General features: G+C 53.2%; 1 protein-coding gene across 3 annotated transcripts in view; it reads left to right on the top strand.

Moving 5' to 3' along the window:
- The first annotated feature begins 1,563 nt into the window (after positions 1 to 1,563).
- MMP17 (matrix metallopeptidase 17) overlaps positions 1,564 to 18,145 on the top strand; it is an 84,525-nt gene continuing 67,943 nt past the window's right edge. For 2 of the 3 annotated variants that reach the window (XM_067306935.1, XM_067306936.1), the window contains exon 1: positions 1,565 to 1,701. In XM_067306935.1, coding sequence (XP_067163036.1) covers positions 1,615 to 1,701 — 87 coding nt within the window. In that variant the 5' untranslated portion in view covers positions 1,565 to 1,614. Of the gene's footprint in view, positions 1,702 to 18,145 lie in introns of all 3 variants that reach the window. The other variant, XM_067306934.1, reaches the window with a different exon arrangement.

Genomic DNA, 18,145 nt, shown 5'->3' with positions numbered 1-18,145 from the left:
GAGATTTCTTTCTTATTTGTCCTTTTTCTTTTTTTTTAAGGAAGACAGTACATTTGCAGTCTTGTTTTCAAAACAACTTTAAAGATAATTTCATTGCTGTTGAGTACATTAATGTGCTAATGGGAAGTGGAGAACACAGATGCAGACATGAAGAACCTTTTCACCCCACACTGGCAGGAGCTGGAGATCGCGGGGTGTCCCCTGCCATCTGGCCTTTCGAAGCGGGAGGCAGATTCGCAGCTCTCCTGGGAGGCTGCGCTGCAGAGGCTGAGGTTCCCGTTGTGCTGCTTACAGGCACGAGCCAGACGTCTGCCACGCTGAAACTGGCTGCTGCTCCGAGCCGCACCAACACCCAGGCGTTTCTACAGCACCTTCGTGAGCTTGGAGGATGGGGCTGGTACATGCAGAAGCTGAAATTTTAACGCTTAAAAAGGGATGTGACCAAACGTGCTGGCCCAGGGCCAGGAGCTCTGCCTGTGCGCACCTGAGAGGTGGTCCCAGTGTCAGGAGCAGAGGCCCTGAAGGACCGAAACCTTGCCTTCAAGCTCCAGGCCGTGCCGGGGTCGAGCAGCGTCCTGCGCTGTGTTACTGTGGACGGGGTCGTTGGCGATGGCGATACCGCTCTATCCATGCTGCTACGTCTCTCCGCTCGGCCACGCTCTGAGCTTCTTTTGGGGGCACCTGTGCCCAGTAGGGGAAATCTCCTGTTCAATCCCCCTCCTGGCGTTCGGAGGGCAGCGCTGGCAGGGCCGGGCGGCGGAGGGGGCCGGGGGGTGCGCAGGGCTGGCGAGGGGGAGCCCGGGGCGCCTCTCCCCCTGCCGCCTCCTCGCGCCCGGCTGGCGCCCAGCACCTGGCACAGGGGCGCCCTGCCACGCCGTCGTGTTAAGTATAGATTTACATGATGTATGTAGCCTCGTACACAGGGCAATCCCCCCTCGCCCCGGGGAGCGGCGCCGTGCCCGACGCTGCACAGCACCCCGCTATACCGCCCCCTCCTCGCCGGAGCGCAGACACCGCCTCCCGCATTAGCATGCCTTCCTCCTCCTCCTCCTCCTCCTCCTCCTCCTGCTCCCCCCGCCCCCGCCGGGGACGCTTCGCCGGCCGGCGCCGAGGGGTGCATGGCAGGAGACGGGGAGCCGCCGCGGCCGCGGGCAGCGGGCTCGGAGCGGCGCTTTCCCCCGCGGCAGCGCCCGCAGCAACTTTGCCGCTCCGCGGGCTGCGGGAGCGGGGCGAGCGGCGGCCGCCCGCCCGCCCGGGGCGCGGGCATGTGAGCGCGCTCCGGCCGCCCCGCAGCCCCCGGCGGCGGCGCCTCCTGCGCGGCGCGGCGCGGAGCGGAGCGGCGCGGAGCCCCCCCGGCGGCGCGGTGCAGCGCGGAGCCCCCCCGGCGGCGCGGAGCCCCCCCGGCGGCGCGGCGCAGCGCGGCGGCCGCAGCCCGGGGCGGGGAGCGCGGATGCGGCGCGGAGCCCCGCGGCCCGCCGGAGCCCAGCGCGGGGCCGTGCCCTGCCGGGACCGGGGCCGGGGCCGGGGCCGGGGCCGGCGGCGGGCGTTGCGGGGCGGGCCGCGATGCTGAGCCCCGCCGCCGCCGCCGCCGGGCACCGCGGCCGCCGCCGGGAGATGCTCCTCATGGTCGCCCTGTGGCTGGCGTGGCAGGAAGCGCCGGCGGCGCCGACCCCCGCGGCGGACGACATCAGCCGGGGAGTTGTGAGTTATCCGTGTCCCCCCGACCCGACCCGACCCGGTCCCCCCCTCCCTGCTCTGGGCCCCCGTCCGGGCATCCCCCACTCCGGCGGCTGGAAATGTCCCCGGCAGCGCCCCCCTGCACGGCACCCCCCCGTGCACCCGGTGCCCTCCCTGCACGGTGGCCCCCCCGGTGCCCCCCCTTGCACCCGTTCCCCCCCGCACCCGCTGCACGGTGGCCCCCCTGCACGACGGCCCGACTTTCCCCAAGCTCTGCATCTGCGGGTCTCTGAGGCCGCTAGCAAGCGCACATGGAGGCGATGCGGCCGGCGCTGGTGGGGGGCTCCTTGCCCGCGCCGGAGCGCGCAACCTGCTGCCAGCAAGTGTGGTGACACGGCACGTCTGGAGCAAGAGCGATCCCCAGGGCGGCGACGGGGCAGAGCGGCCGGGGGCTGCTCCCCCCACGCGGCGGGCGGGTGCGGGTGCCCGCGGCGGGCGGAGGGACGGCTCCGCTGAGGTGGTCTGTACAGCCTGTGCGTGTTTTTGCAGCTGTGCTTCTCCTCTTGCAGGTGCTTGCCCTGTTTGCAGGGCAGCGAAAGCGTTTTAGTGGGCACTGGGGGCTTGGGTTAACGTCCCCGCTAGATTGCAATGCTGGCAGGTCTGTGGCAACTTCACGCTGTCTCCTTGAAGAGAGGGAGAGACAGAGGCTTTTCTCCTGGAGGAGGAGAAGTTTATTGTGGCAGGCGCCAGCCTTAGCTCGGGGAGGAGACCCCAGCTCAAAGAGAAAAGCTGCCCGACTGTGTCAAACACGGGCTTTCACTTGAGGCGGGTGTCAGAAAGCCGGTGTGTAGCTCTGCGTTGGGCAAGCGGTCCTGGGGCTGGAACCGCCGGCTTGGAGCGATTCCATGAAATTCAGCGAATTTCAAAACGCCACTAGTGCACTGCTGCTGGGCTTTGCCATGGAGGCAGGGCTGTCTGGCGAGCACGGCTCACCCAGAGCAGCGCGCCCGGCTGCACGCCGCGGCGCTGAGCGGGGAAGCCGGGTCCCAGCGGGGCCGCAAGCCTCTGCTTGTGCTCCGGGAAGGACAAACGATGTTTTTCCACATTGATTTAATAGGAAATGGGGGAAAATGAGGTGCATCTGCTTTATTGTTGTGCATTCACTTCCCTCTGTAACCAGATGTTGACACTGAAATTAATATTTAATACAAACAGCACATGAATTGGTACATTCTGCCCCGATCAATTTGACTCAAACTTAAAGTCTTTGACCTTTTTTTACCTTTGCGACTGCACTTGCTGCACACAGCTTTTACAGGTTAAATGTTATTACTCAAGGGGGCTTGTTAGTTATTGCTGACAGCTTTTAGGCATTAAGGTACCTTTCTGTCTGGGCACTGGAACTGACCGGTCATTCAAAACCATGCTACAGAACTGCGGGATTCTCGCACAGAAAGGGCGGCAGCTCCTGAGAAGTTAACTGCAGGTAACTGCTGGCGGGAGAAATTACGGAGTGCTGCGCTGTTAAGACCAAACCTTGCTTATTCTGGGGATTTTAGACTAGAAGATCTGAAATGTGTGTCTCGGTGATCTCTGCCTTTCAGTGGGTGTGCTTGCTGGGCAGAGGCATCTCTTTGGCTTTGACAGAGCTGGGGAATTAGGAGGGGGATTGATTATAAAGGAGGTTTGTGCTTATGCCCTGTAATGAGCAGCAGAGAGCAGAAAACGCCAGGTATTTTTGGAGGTGTTTGTCAGGAAAAAACAGTGTGGGGGAAGTGAGCGCTTTAAGAAGAATTATTTGACATCCACTTTATGAAACAACTAAAAAATTAAAGATGTGTGATGCCTTTCCACCAAATATTTGAAAACTAGGGAGCATGAAACCATGGCAATAGAAAGCTCCACTAACCTTTGAAAATAATAGCCAGCAATTCTCTGCAGTAAATATAGCGCAGTGTCAACATAGCTTTTACATTCAAAATGCCCCCCTTGCAGCTGAGAGGCTGCACGCGGACCAAGGCAGCACGCAGGACTCTGCATCTGAGCTGCCTGCTCCACTCCAGTCAGTCCTGCTATAGGTTTATTTTAAATGAAACAGTGATGCTGGGCCAAATTAAAGTTCAGCAAAACGAAAGAGGGCTATAATTCAATGGCGGTTCTTGTTAGAGTGCTGCCCAAAGCAATATAATATTGAATGATTCTCCAGATTTCATTACCAGTGGAATATCTTGCCCAGTTTATAAATCTAGCTTGATTATTAATGTTTTTATTATTCTCCATTAGCTGCTCTAACAAAGAGAACATAAAATAGAGCAGATGGAATGAAGCTTGACTTGAGTGTTTTCCTTGAATTTTAGTACATTGGTTTTGAGATTTACCACTTCACATTTTGCACTGCTGCCTTTTCTACAATAAAACCCCCAAACCGCCTCACTGTAATGCTGAAAGCCCAGGGTATGTATATCGTTCACAAATCACATCTTCTTACGGCTGTTTGACTTAAGAGTCTCAGGGGTCCCAGCAGCAAAAACTTTATATACGTTAGCAGTAACCAAGTAATGAGAATTCTCACTTCACCGGGCTTTGAACCAGGTCCCAAGGGAGGTCTACCTTCAAGTCTTATTTTTCATAAGGGCCGGTGCGGTGGAACCTGTGCACTAGAGGTGTTGACCTGGAGACCTGCTGTTTGAAAAGTGAGCTTGCCGGTAAAAAAACAGCTCTTGGCAGCACTATCATCTGCTACAGATACAGATGCTGTCTGGTGGGAAACTCTGGATATTGACCAAAACCTGTGGCTTGTAGACGGCTGAGTGTCCAAACCTGAGCAAGGTTCCTTCTGCTGGAGAAGTCCTTCTGTCGTGCGGGGGTTGCAGCAGTGGGGTGGTTGCAGTGTTGTGGCCGAGAATAGCCTGTGGTTGGGGGACAAGTGACGTGGGAGTGCCAGGAAAGTTTTAGTTGAATTGCAAGACCGTTTGTACAAAAAACAAGTGTGGTGTTCTTATTGACTGTATGATGGGAGGTGCCCGGGAAGTTTGCTGCACTGGCCTTCCCTCCGCTTCCTGGGTGTTTCATCAGCTGGGGGCTTCGGGGCATTCCTGATGCCTTGCGTATTGCAAGAGATGCCTCTCTCGGCTTTCCGTTCACAATGCTGGCCTCTGTTGTTTCCAGCCGAGCTGCTCAGAGGGGATGTAGGCATTTGCATTCACTGCCTGGGGCCGCGGGCCGAAGTCCCCCCTCGCTGCGGCGATCCCAAGCGGCTCTTTGTGTGCGGGCAGGACCCTCGCCTTTGTACCAGCTTCTCATTTGAATGAGAAGGATGCGCTTGTGGAGAGGGTGGTTTGCAGAGCCCTTCCAGCCATGCCCGCCAGCAGGGCTGCGGTGGCCCGCGGGAGCAGACAGAGGTTTCTCTGTCCTGAGACTGAGGAGCGGAGGGGAAGGAGGAGCAGCAGCAGCAGTTTCCTGCGAAGGCGAGGGTTAAAGAGCCGTCTGTGCCGTGTGCTGCTCAGGTGCTGGTTTCTAAAGCAGCCTGGGAAATGGGCTCCTTCGGGGTAGTTTTGGTGGTGCTTTTCCCCTGTTTAAGAAGCGGTGTGTTTCTAGAGCTGCTGAGCTAACCGTCAGGGTAGGAGCCTTCCCGCTGCTGTCCCCGTCAGATGTCGGCGTTTCATGGCTGTTCCCACAAGTGGTCTCACATGCTAGTCCAGCCTCCTTTGCACTCTGGCTGCTCTAAGATCAGCCAGGAACTTTCCTAAATTGATGCATTTAAGTGTCTGGGATAGGGGATGGTGTCTCTAAGGCATGTCTTATTTTCTGATTCAAAGCTTGGGATAATTAGCCCTTTTAAAGTAAAATCCTTGTATGGAGATAGGCTATCCGATCTGGAGAAGCTAACAGACTTGTAACCTTCTGTTGCTGCTAATGGGGAAATTAAAAAATCATAATCTCAGAGCTTCATTCAGCCTTCTAAAATGGCAAGATTTTTTGGGACAAAATGCTTGATAGATTCCCTAAACAATAGTATATTCAGGCCAACTGTGCAGGAGAGAAGAGCTTTGCTTGGCCCCTCTGCCATTAAAACACTTCCTTCCCTGTTAATAAGGAGTCCTGGCCTTCCCAGGTTCATGAATTCCCTCCAAGACTATTAAGCTACCATGTAAAAAAAATATGCTGCCGGTTACACTTTAAGATACCTCTTGAAGCCAAAGTACAATGCGAACTAAATTGGCTTGACAAAAGACTGGCTGGAAGCTTTCAAACATACAGGCTACTGTGAAAGCATTTAATCTGGTATTAAAGCCCTGGCTGGTTTGAACTGCTACTTCCCTTTCAGATTTGAGAGCCCCAGACCTCAAGATACAGTAATGCAGTTTTGTCCTGTGCTTGGCTGCTATTGTAGGCCTAGCTGCGTGAATTACTGAGGGTAGTTAAGCTAAATCACCCACTTCAATGAGACTTTGCCTTTAGTAATGGTTCTGAGACTGTGTGTGAAACCGTGTCACTGGAGACTTTCCCATGTTTCGGGGAAAGGGATCCCGGGGAGGGGTGGATGGGGTGAGCCCCCTCCTTGGCCTTGCTCTTTATCTGAGCTCTGGGTTTGAGGCGCTTGGCAGACAGGGCTAACGTCGCCAGTGCTGGTGGCACTTCAGGGCTGTGACAGAGAGGCATTTCTTATGAAAAGCTAAGACGCATGGCAGAAGAAACTTGGCCGCAAGGACTCTCTCAGCACATGCCCTGCCATTGACTTTGGCTTGTTTGTTACGCAGTGCCGTGCTTTTAACGTGTGTAGCCCACATAAGCTCCCAGCTCACTCCTGCGGCTGTCGCTGGGTCTCAGGGTTATGGCGAGCTGGGTGACTTGCTCCTGAACCGGCACCGATTCCACCCCCAGGGCAGAGGTGCTGGGCAAGATGGTACAAACAGTGCCCGCTTTCCTTGGGGTGGGCTAGGATGTACCCAGGCTTCACTGGCCAAAATTCCCCTCCGCGCTGCCGTGAGCCAGCTTGATGGTGACGTATGATGGAGCTGTCCTTACGCGCCTTTTAATTTCCCCTAAAGACTGGTGGGATTTGCTGTAGTGGAAATTGCTCTGCCTGTGTGCGTCTCTCCCTGATTGAGACAACCACCTCACTCCTGCAGTGCTTGGTTATTCTCCTTCGTTAAATTACACTTGCCTGTGGAAAGTGGCTGTGCAAAGAGAGCACATTGCTGTCCCCTGCCTTTGATCAGACAGCGCTCTCCTGGTCTGGGCATCTGCAGCAGCTCTGCTGTGAGGGCCGAGCAGCTCCAAGAGCAGTGCGTGACTCAGCGATGGGACCAGGTGTTTCGTCCGGGTGACTGCACCTCTGCCTGCCCACCGGCATGACTCAGGTGACAGCATTGTGAAACCAGGGGACTTCACAGATGTCTCCAACACCCAATTTGGCCTGCAAGTTCATTAGTTCTAGTGAAGGTTTGCTGTGACTCATCGCTATGACCGCTCACTAATTTCTAATTATTTACTCGTTGGCAAAACTGCTGCAGGAATGGATTGCACAGCTCAGAGAAAGGTCACGCTCTAGCTGAAGAAACCTTTATTCCTGTAGTGCTACAAGAGCAGGCAGATACCCAGCTTGGATCTCAGATTCCTAATTAGCTTCATGGAGGTGACAATGTGGGAGGGAAAAGCCTTTCTCTTAAACCGGGCCCATCTAGCGTGCAAATCATTGGTTAACAGTAAACCTGGGTCACTGTGTTGTCACTCTTAAAAACAGTATCCCATTTCAGAGTAGAGCTGCACTTGAAAACCAAAGATTTGTGTTCAAAATAACCTGAGATCCGACAGCACCAGTTCTTCTTGAAATGCTTTCTTTAATCAAAATCACTATAAATGGGTAGATTTGGGAGTTTCAGAAGCTCTTCCTGATGTGTGCGTGCATCTGTGTGTGTGTTCTTTGTCCCAGATTTTTATGAGGATTGTTTCTGATTTCTGGGTCAGAGAATTAAGAGATTTGATGTTATATTAAAAAAAACACACCAAACCACATATGCAAAGTTAAACCCAGTGAAAAACAAAACAGACGTGTGGGGGCGAGAGGAAGAAACTGTTGAAGTCGAGCAGAGATGGAGAGTTTTAGATGAACACAATGAGAAACTGCCTTTGACAACAGGTTTGTTCAGAGAAAAGTAGTACAGTGACTGACATGGAGTAAATGCCAAAGTTCACTGAGAAATGTGGTCTTCAAATGAGACTCTGACAGTTTGATTAGCTTTGATTATTTGATAGAAAAGAACTTGATTAAATCTGAGGAATTTCCTGCATCAGAAAAAAACATATGCACAGAAAATCATTCTCCCAAGAAATCTGGTGATGATCTACAGTTCCTGGCAAGAACAGTCCAAATAAGGTGATTTGGAAGGTGGCAGTATATTAGGGTTTTTCTTTTGTTTTGCTTTTTTAATGTTTTTTCAAGAGGGAGTTTCTGATTGCTGACTGTTGGCCAGGCGGAGTTCTTCATATCAGCAGGCATATAATTTCATCCTGACAATATTGATCTTTTGAGTGAACAAAAGCAATTTTACCTGTGTCACAGGCTCCTTGCTTGAAGGTGATGGACATGTTTGGATTATAGAGTCTTGTCATTTAACAAACCCCAAATGGCATCTCCTTTTGTTTAACTCCCAGCTGCTGAAGAATGTCCGACAGCCCAGGCTCTCTGCTGTTACATACTCAGTTTACTCTACAATTCGAGTGTGTCTTACACAACCACCTACGCTGGAGCAGAGATGGGCTGCTTGGATCCTGGTGCGAGCCCTGAAGCTGCTTGGGCCTGGCTGACTGGCGTTGGTGACTTCTTTCTGCAGGAGTTTTGACTTTGTGGCATCTGGGGAGGAAGCAGCAGATACCTGCTGCAGCGAAAGCTTGGTCTCTGGCTGCACTGGGGACTGTCATCACAGGTCATTGATGCAGGAGGCCCAGTGCCCTTGGAATGGCCTTCTCTAATGTGGGGACAGCTGGCTTTTCAGAGAATGGAAAGCCTGTGCCTTTCACATGCAATCGCTTTGCAATGGACTTTCTTACCAAAATGGGGAAGTGAAGAAACAGCTTGTCTTTCCTTAAGGATGCAGTACAAAAGCTTCCCTCAACCAAAGCAGAAGTGGGAGATAAGAGACCTGGACAGGTTCAACCGAAGGTCTGAAATCCTCTGTGCAATTGCTCTCTTGATTTGAGGAGGTTGCCTGTTCTGCACCATGGTGGAGATGTTCATCTCTGTACAACTATCAGAGTGAGCCCCTCCCCAAACTGCCCAACTCTGGATTTCTCACCTTTCTTTCCACCAAATTTCCCTTGCTAGAGATGGCAGATTACCAAGAGATCAAAATGGACCTTCACAGGCTATTGCCAACATTTGGGGATCTCAATATCTGATGCTTTTTTCATGTTCAGAGCAGAGCTGAGAGCAGTATGGGCACCGAGTGAGCAAGTGAACCCTGGATAGGACCTGAATGGAACAGAAACATGGGAAAGACTGGTGTGTGAGGAAAGGGTCTGCATGGGATCCCTTTTGAGAAGAGAGCCTGGAAACACTAATCTGAGGAGGTGTGCACTTGATTAGCTGCTACAGACTGTTCACAGTACTCCAAGTTCTAGACTACACTGCTGGTTCTTGGCCTTTATTTTTATGGATATTGGTCAACCCTTCATAAATATTTGCTTTTCTCAGTGAGATGTTGTCGTATGCAGAAGTATTACTACCAATATTCTGGCTGAAGTGCAGCTTGAGAGATTGCTTTTTGCATTTCCCTTGAAGTCTAAGTTTGTGACTCTCTGTCCTAAGCTGCTGGGCAGCTCTGCAGAGCTCATTTGCAGCCACCCTGTGGGCAGAGCCTTCTTGAAGGTGTGTGATAAGCAAAATACTTGGAGGTCTGTTTGTGTGAAGGGTATAAGAGAAGAAAGTGCTTCTCTTGTTCTTCTGTGGCTCCTGGAAAGCCCATTTGTAGACTCAGATACCAAAAAATACATGAGGAGCAAAAGGATACTGTGACCACTATAGAAGATCCAGCCAAGGCTCCAGATCTATTTACCTGTAAACTCTGGAGTTGATGAATTCAGCCTTTGGGAAAGGTTGTCAGCTGTCATTTATCACTGAATAAAAGAGAAACAAAACAGTCTTTCCAGCTTTTCTTAATCTCACCATGTGCAGTCTCCTCCAGAGATATTGCAGCCACTGAACATCTTTTACTTCTTAGCTGGTGCTTAGCCCAAAACCATGGGTTGTCCCTTGCTGGAGGGAGAACTTGTGCTGCTCTGAGAGCTTGTGAAGTGAGCTGTAACATGCTCGGCAAGGTCTGCACCTTTTGTAAGGAGGCTGGAGTTGAGCGTGGCGGGCTCCCGCTGCCGAGCGATAGGATTGTTACCACGCTAGTAGGTGCGTTTGCTTTGTTCTTGTTCCCTCTTTAAGCTTCTAGTCTCCTTCCAGCACATTAGGTTCCAGAATGGCAGTCAACAAGGCCACTTGAGAAGCATCTTTGCTTCTTTGATAAATTCTCTGCATTAAATTGGCTTTTATTTTTCTTGTTTGTTCTCCATTTTGTTGTTGCTCTGCAAATTCCCCACTGCTCTGTACCAAACCATGCTGTCTCTGCCTTCGCATCCTTCATGTCAGAGATGCGTTTTTGTTCAAAAGCGAGAGGAAATTGGGTTCACAAAAGGGAAATCCCTCATGGACACGCTTGTGAAATGGCAACATGTTTTATATAAAAACACGGCTAAAGACAGTTTGGGATTTTTTTGCCAAATTTTGCTTATGCTACAGAAACGTATCCTCCAGGCCTGATCAATGAGACTGTGAAATGAGGAATAATCTTGTATTGCCTCAGCCAGCACTAAAATGTACAGCAATCCAGTTCTTCCTCCTGGGCTGGATGCATGTCATATTCCATGACAGAATGACAGCCCTGTCAGACAATCTGTTGCTGTTTTGGCGATCCTAGTACACCTCGTACTTTGGTATGTACTCAGTCAGTGTCCAGCAAAATCAAGATAATCTGGAGGAAAACAACCACCCTGTTCCAGGTCCCATATAGGCTATGAAAGGGACAGTACCGATTTGAGTAGTCTTCTAAAAGACCACCTGGATTAAAAAGCTTCCCCTCAAAAGATATTAAATTTCTCTTTCTACACTTGAAAGCCTGAGGATGAAGTGTCTGATCAGCCTGGCCCCGAGAGACTGGAGGTAGTCATTGACCAAGCAGCTGCATTGCTCTCTGGAAGGTAACTGGGCTCCAGGGACCAAGTCTCTAATATTTAAAGACTTCTCGTCATGAAGTGTCTCCAGTTCGATCTGGCATTGGACGTCCGAGCTGACGTACCGTGAGTCCGTGACAGTCCCAACGCAGCTGCACCAGCCCGATGCACCCGCCTCGGTGGATGGCTCTCGCGGTGCCCCTTCCTTTCACCATCGCTGCAGCTCCCTGTGGTTAGATGCACTTAAAGGATTGCCACAGGGCTCCAAGTAAGAGTCGGTTGCTAGGTCAGCACTTGTCAGCATTATATATTTTGGCTCTTAAGGGCTTCTTTGTTCCCCACTTCAAACCACAGCGGTGCGTAGGATCACATAACGGAGTAAGAAGCGTTTGATTTATGTGCTCGGAGTTGCCGTGTGCATGCGAACGCCGCTGTGGGCTGGCAGGTGGCCCTAAGTCTGCGCCTCGTCCCAGGGCTCGGCGGGGCCCGGCCGCACCGAGTGCTGTCGCTGCTCGTGGCGCTGCTGGAAGCCCGCAGCACCGGGCGATTCCAGGAGCTGTGCCTGTCCTGGCTGCCGCCGTGAGGGAAACGCGTGCCGCCTGCCGAGCTCGCGAGCCTAGCTCGCTGGGAGGGAAGGCTTCATGACCGCTTTGTCCAAAAGCTTCAGAGAAGTTGCCTGTAGCGGCGGCGGGGATCTTGCTGCGAGTCTGAACCGCGTCCCGCAGGGCTGGTGAGGGGCGTCTGCCCGTCAGCGGCGAGAAGGAAGGGCAGCGGCTGGAGCTGAGCAGCCCCAGAGCCCTTCTTCCCCCGTGAGCTTGCAAGAACTGTACTTTAAATGGGAGAGGCTGAACGCGCGCAGGGCGGACGCTGCGTCTCCGCTCGGCGAGGGGCGCGGAGCGTGCGCGGTGCCCTCCCGGTCCGACAGACCTCCTGGAGGAGGCCCACCACCCCGGCGCCGGGTCTGGGCCGCCTGGGAAGGAGGTTTGCTCGTGGAGAGGTCTACAGAGACACGCGCAGGAGCAGGGGGCTAAGCCGCGTCCTTGCGGGGCCGCCGCTGGGCGGTTGTGCGCGGTCCGCACGGAGGACGGAGCGAGGCCCCGGGGGGCTCCCGCTTTCGGGAAGGCGGCGGGCCCGTTCCTGGCGGCGGCGGCGGCTGCGCGCGGGCGAGGCCGGGGGCGAGCGGGGGGCTGCGCGGCCCGGGGCGCCTGGGGACGCGGGGACGGGCCGCCGGCGGGCACCTGCCCGGCCTCGCTGTCGGCGTTGTGCTGGTGCCCTCCTGTGGAAACCGGGAAAACGTCAGAGAAGATAACGTGCTGCCGCGCGCGGCTTCCTGACGCGATGGACCGTCTCGCCCGCCGCGCCCGGGAGGCCGCTGCCGCCCTTCCCGGCGGCCAGGCCCGAGGCCGCGGGCGCCCCGAGGCTCCCGCCGCGCGCTGTGGGGCGGCTACGGCCGCGGTGTCCCCTCTGCTGCGGGGGGACGAGGCGGCTCCCGGGCCGGCGGTGGCGAAGGCAGCGCTCGGAGAGCGTCGAGCTGCCTCGGTCGGCTCCCGCTCGCAGCGGGCGAACACGGCCGGGACCGCCACGGGCCGCCGTCGCCTCCGCAGCCCGTGACGGCCGAGCGCCTGCCGCCCACCTCCGCTTCAGGAAGGGCTTGCTGAGCACGTCTAGCTGTGCTGCCTGGCGAGGCCCTGTCCCCGCCGAATTACGGATCTCCTTTCTTTTCTTTTCCCAGTTTCCCTCACATCTCATATATTAATTTCCTCTTCCCAGAAAAAAGCAGCTCCCATTTTAAATTTCTGAAGAATCTTAACTATTAAAATCAACCTGTCTCTTCCTACATTTCACAGGAGCTTGACAGCTCTTCTTCATTCTAGGTTTTCTTGGAAAGACGTATCTAAAGCCCAGCAATACTGGCAGAGGCCAAAGGTTTCGGCCCAGGGCACAGAGTATAGATCCTCGGAGCGGAAAGGGCGCCTGATTTGCAGCAGCATCATGTTGAATTCGTCTGGAGTACTTGGTGTGACTCACTTGCTGTCCCTGCTGCATCATTCCTGTCTGTACAATCCCAGATAATCAATTTTGCTTGTCTGTTTAAAGGAATTGGTTCTCAGGGCAGGGACATCTGCTTTTTTTGTAGCTCTGGGGATCCTCTCGGATCCTCTCGGACCCTCTGGGTTATCTACTCCCATGTGTATCTGAACCCTCAGAGTCTTGAATTCATTTCCTTTTGGTGAGGGACAGTATTGTGTTCCCAATGTTACGTACAGGGAATTCGGTCTTGGGAGCAATAGACTTGGTCAGAGCCAGGTTTGAATGGGGGCAAGGAACTGAGCCCTTCCTCGTGTACTCAGAGAGGCCTGGATCTTATTTAGAGTCAAGAGATACAACTGCAGAAATTTAATTAACATTGCAAAACCTTTTAAACAGAATTTCTGGCAAAATTGCCAACTCTGCCTTTCAAGTGGGTAGGATGCCTGAGCAGCCTCCATAGGGAACTGTCAGAAAATAACAAACGTTTCTTTGCCCAGACTGTTGCGAGGACCACGGAGGATGTCAGTCTGGCACTCTGTCCTCCTCCAGGGTAGCCTTGAACCCTAAAGAGAAAACTAATTGGCAGTCAACTCCCAAAATAAAAATCGAGGGATGATCGAAGGAGCTAGAAGTTGCTTGGATTGCAGCTGGGAGAGAGGCGATGAGGTACCTCAGCCTGCTGCAGGAGCAACACATCATGATGGGCCACCTGGGTAAGGGAGGAGAGTCTGGCCATCGTCATCATCTGCAGGTGATGGACTGGGCCCAGGGCTGTGGGGACCCCTGAGCAGAGTGAGGTGCACAGGAGGTCCCCTCCATTTGCAAAATGTGGACAGCAGTTGTTTATAATGAAGGAGAGTGACCATCTGCAGCCATGACAGCCTGCAAAAATAATAGTAAAGGAAGTGGCAGGTGAGGTAAAATATGCACCCAGTTGGTTTCTCCACAAGGATGAAAGGGGCAGATGGAATTGCTCTGTTGAGATAATTACGATACCTGCATTTTTCAAGGTCTCCTTTTCACTTCGTCCTAGAGGAGGGACCTTGTTCCTGGCAGGCCAGCACACCACAGGAACAAAATTGCTTTCTTCTCTGATTGTATCATCAAAATCCAGATGGGACATGCTCAAGTCATCCAAAAAGCGGGCTAACAAAAATGGCCCTTCTTTTGGAATTACGCAGAAAAAGAGGTCTTATATTAATAGATCATTGCCAGGTGTCAGACAGCTTTTTTTGTCTCCCTTGGGCCAATGTAATAGAGCAGGAATTTCTACCTTGCTCACGGAGCCCCTTTTCACCATCTCCTTCTCAGATACCGTTTCTTAAAAAGACTTCACTGAAAGGCACAAGTCTAACAGAGAATACATAAAGGGAAGGTGTAATTTAGGCATGGATTAATTTAGTCCCAAGGAGTATTATTGATAATGTCTGAGATCCCAGTGTTTATTGGCAGGTGCATTTTGCTTTACCCATGCAAAGACACTTGGGTCGGATGGTCCTGGGTGAGAGCCAAATCCAGCCTCTGGCATTGCCACAGGGGTAACAGTGCTGGAAGGGGAGAAAAACCTCTGCTCTGGGGATCACCCAGGCAGCGGCTGAAAGGAGTCTCAGTCTGCTAATGAGCCGAGCACCTCTCGCCTGTGTGTTGGGAGGCAACAAACACAGAGTGCCACAAAGCCGCTTTTGCCTAATCCTTATGGGGGTCTGGCTACCCCCCCCCCCCTCCAATCGGTTGTCTGCAGCAGGTTGGGGTAGAGATACATCAGTCCTGAGGCTGAGAGCTGGCATGGAGGGAAGGCACAGTCCCAGACTTCCTTATCTTCAAGGGGCATAAGGGTCTATTAGACAGAATAAAGGAGATTCTGTTCTTCATTAACAAGCACAAAGGAAATTAGTTGTTTCCACAGCATCAAAACAGCTAAATCAAACTCAATGTGCTTCAATCTCTTTGGGCCTGACTTGCTGGCGTCCAGCACTGCGGAGAGGCAGTGGGAGCAAGAACTAACCTTTGGAAGAGCAGAGGCTGAAGCAGCTGCAAACAAATCCTTTAAGGACTCTCCTGACATAAATAAACATGGAAAATAAATGATGTCCCCGGCACTCTGCCCTCAACTGATGGGAAACAAGCTGCATTAACATAGTAGTTCAATAACCTGGAAGAGCTTCAAAAGAGAACTGCTTGCAAGTCCCATGAGCTAATACGAGCAGGGGAAGGGAAGTGTTGTCTGTAACCATACAAAACAAGATTATAAAATGAGACAGAGCACTTAACAGTGGGGTGAGAAAGTACTCGAAAATCAAATTATGAGTGATGATATTTTTCATATGAAGATGAGCAGAAAGGAGAGGAGGTGTCTGCACAGTTGATGGTGGATATGCAGGGCACGTGTGCTGCTGAAGGCTAGGGAAGGATCCCAGGTTTCTATGCTAAACTTTGCAGCTGTGACCTGGGAGAGTTGCTTGCATCTTGCATCCATCACACAAGTAGCAACAGTGCTTTCTGCAGGGGAATACACTGATGATTAAGATGAGGGTACATAAAATCTCTTGGGAGTCTTCAAGATGTAAATTCCATTCCTAAAGGTGCAGAAATAGGTGCCCAGCATATTAAGCAGGCTCTCTTTTTTGTCTTTATTGTATTCAAGCTTTTTAGGAGTCATCTCTGGCTTCTGCGCACAGGGAGCTGAAACAGATGCAAGATTCATAATAACCTGATTGAGATCACTGTGCTAAACTGGCTGGGTGAGTACTGGGCTGAGAAGCACATCTGAGAGACTCTGCTTCCCTGATGCAGCCTGTGTTTCTTAGGGAAACACTCACCTCATTCATAGTGATGCACTCATGTGGCACACGTGGCTTCGCTCAGCACCGGAGACGGACGACAACGGCGCGTCCTGTCCCCAGAGGTGCGTGTGTAGCTCTGGCCGCCTTCATCCCAGCAGAGAAATTTTGGCAGGTGGTTAGCAGCTGGTAGTATCCACAAGTACCTGTTAAACACTAAACACTGCTCTTCAACTGATTGCCAGGTTAACATGCAGGTCCTGGAGTTCAGAGAGTTCGTGATTACGTAGCCAGCCCGGGGGTGGGGACAGGAAAAGATGGGGAAGCAATGGTGAATGTTTTGGCTCCATAAAGCGTTCATTTTCCGTGCGTTCTGCATAGCCGTGGGTAGGCATGGTGCTGTGGTGTCCAGCCATCGGCTAACACCAGCATGGAGAGGCTGCTGACGCTTGGGGTTGTTGGTTTTTGAGGTGCTTGAGTAGATGTTTAATGACTTGGGAAGCAAGCCCTCCTCCACGTGGGAAGGGCCGATCGAAGCCAAGCTGTGTCAGGCACACCTGTGAAATGACTTTTGCTTTTCCACAAATGCAGGCACCTTTCCTCTCCCAATGAAAACAATAAGGATTTTATTTTTCAAAGAGGGAATTTGTCAGGTTGCGGAGCAGAGATCTGTAAGAATGAGAAGCTCACTTTCATTATAGGAACCTCCCCGGGCTTTCACGGGCTTTGTCTCACTTCCACAGTCCCCTGGAGCCGTTTAGAAGTGACAAACCACTTCTCATCTGGCAGAGGCAGAACCTGACACTTGCTGGGGTGAGAGAGGAATTTCTGCCTGTAGGTTTTTCCCTTGCTCTCTGCCTGTGCTGGAGATTGTGTTGGGAAAGTGCTGCATATCAGTGTGCTGGACACTGCTTCCAATGTCGGGAGATGTGGCTTGCTCCTGCCACCTCCCCTCGGTGACCTTATGCAGTCAATCTCTCGCCCACGTTGTCCTATTTTACAGATGGGAAAATGTTGCTTCCTTTCTTCTGTGAAGTCCTTTGACAGTGACAAATGGAAAGTGCTGTGCTGTTGTGATTTATAACACAAACTCCCAAAGCCCCAGGCATGACTGGTGGCCACCGTGCCATTCGTCATGCAGGTTGGGGCAAGATGTGTTCCTCACCCTGCATAGCTGTTCTCCTCTCTGCTCTCCAGCAGACACGGCGGTACATCTGTGCAGCTGCAGCGTGTGCTGAGAGCTTTTGCAGTGTCCCTAGCAGAGACTGTTGCATATCTGATTGCCTTGCAGACTGATTTCGAACCTCTGCTTTCTTCTAATGCTGAGTGCCCCGGATTGCGTGCTGGATTGTACGATGGGGCAAAGCAACCCCCTGCTCTGGTGACATGCCTAGGGGGTGCAGAGTGTCATATCGGTTGGTGCCTTGCAGGGAAGTCCTTCGAAGGCGGTGTTGGAGCGGTGGGCCACTGCTCTCAGCGCCTGGAGGCGGCTGCGCTGCTGTGCCGCTGGGCGAGTGCTACGGGGTGCAATGGGAGGGCGAGATGGGAGCCGACGACCGCACTGTGTGCGTAATGCATGAGATATGGCAGTGTCTCTGGGCTCCTGCTGCAAACCCCTGGCTCCACTAAGTTGGTTGAGATTTTTTCATCTCTGGGGACAAACACAAGCGGTAATGCCACCCTGAATAGTAAGGGTGGAGGAGGAGAAAAGGAGCAGCATGGGGCATCCCGGGGAGGAGGGCTGCTTCTCCGCCAGCCATCGTGAGCGGCTGCCCTAGCTCCTCGTGTCACAGAAAGCCCCGAACGTCGCTACCAGCCCGTCCTGCCCTTAATCCCGTCTCCTTCCTGCTTCCCACCGCTTCAGCCTGTCTCTTGCTCCAGCCTTTAATTAGACAGGACAGGGTGTTACCACTGGTATTCAGTGCTCCCTGAAAGCTTGTCCGTTACTGAATTGTGGTGATGGATCGGAGGGGTTACCGCTTCCTTTATTTAAACTGTTGCAGTTCTCCGGCTTCTCTAGAAAATTCCTTTTGTTCATTAAATGACCTGTCTGTTAAGGCCCAGATGGCTGCTTTTCTCTCAGCTTTAGAAAGCGCCTGCTTAATTTCTTTGGTGCGCTGCCAGCTTTGCGGCGCGGGCTGGGAGGCTGGGGCAGAGCAGCGCGGGCAGCGGGGCCTCGGGGGGCCAGCGTGGAGGTGGTGGGGGCTGAGGAGCCCCGGCCGGCTCCCCGGGGGCTCCCGGCAAGCGCCGTCTGCCGCAGCGCTGCTCGCTCGGCTGACGCCCCGTGCAGTCGTGAAGAGGGCACGGAGAAAACTCCGGGCAGCCCGGAGCGTGGCACGGTGCTGGAGGGTGCGCCGAGCCTCCGTCACGCAGATAGCACCGAGGACTGTAGAGTTATCTGCAAGGTCTCGCTGGAGGAGCTGTCCCGCTCGCCAGGG

The sequence above is a fragment of the Apteryx mantelli genome, chromosome 17, assembly GCF_036417845.1.
Source record: "Apteryx mantelli isolate bAptMan1 chromosome 17, bAptMan1.hap1, whole genome shotgun sequence".
Taxonomy (NCBI): Eukaryota; Metazoa; Chordata; class Aves; order Apterygiformes; family Apterygidae; genus Apteryx; species Apteryx mantelli.
The sequence above is the reverse complement of the archived record's forward strand: the minus strand, read 5'-3'. Positions and strand labels throughout refer to the sequence as shown.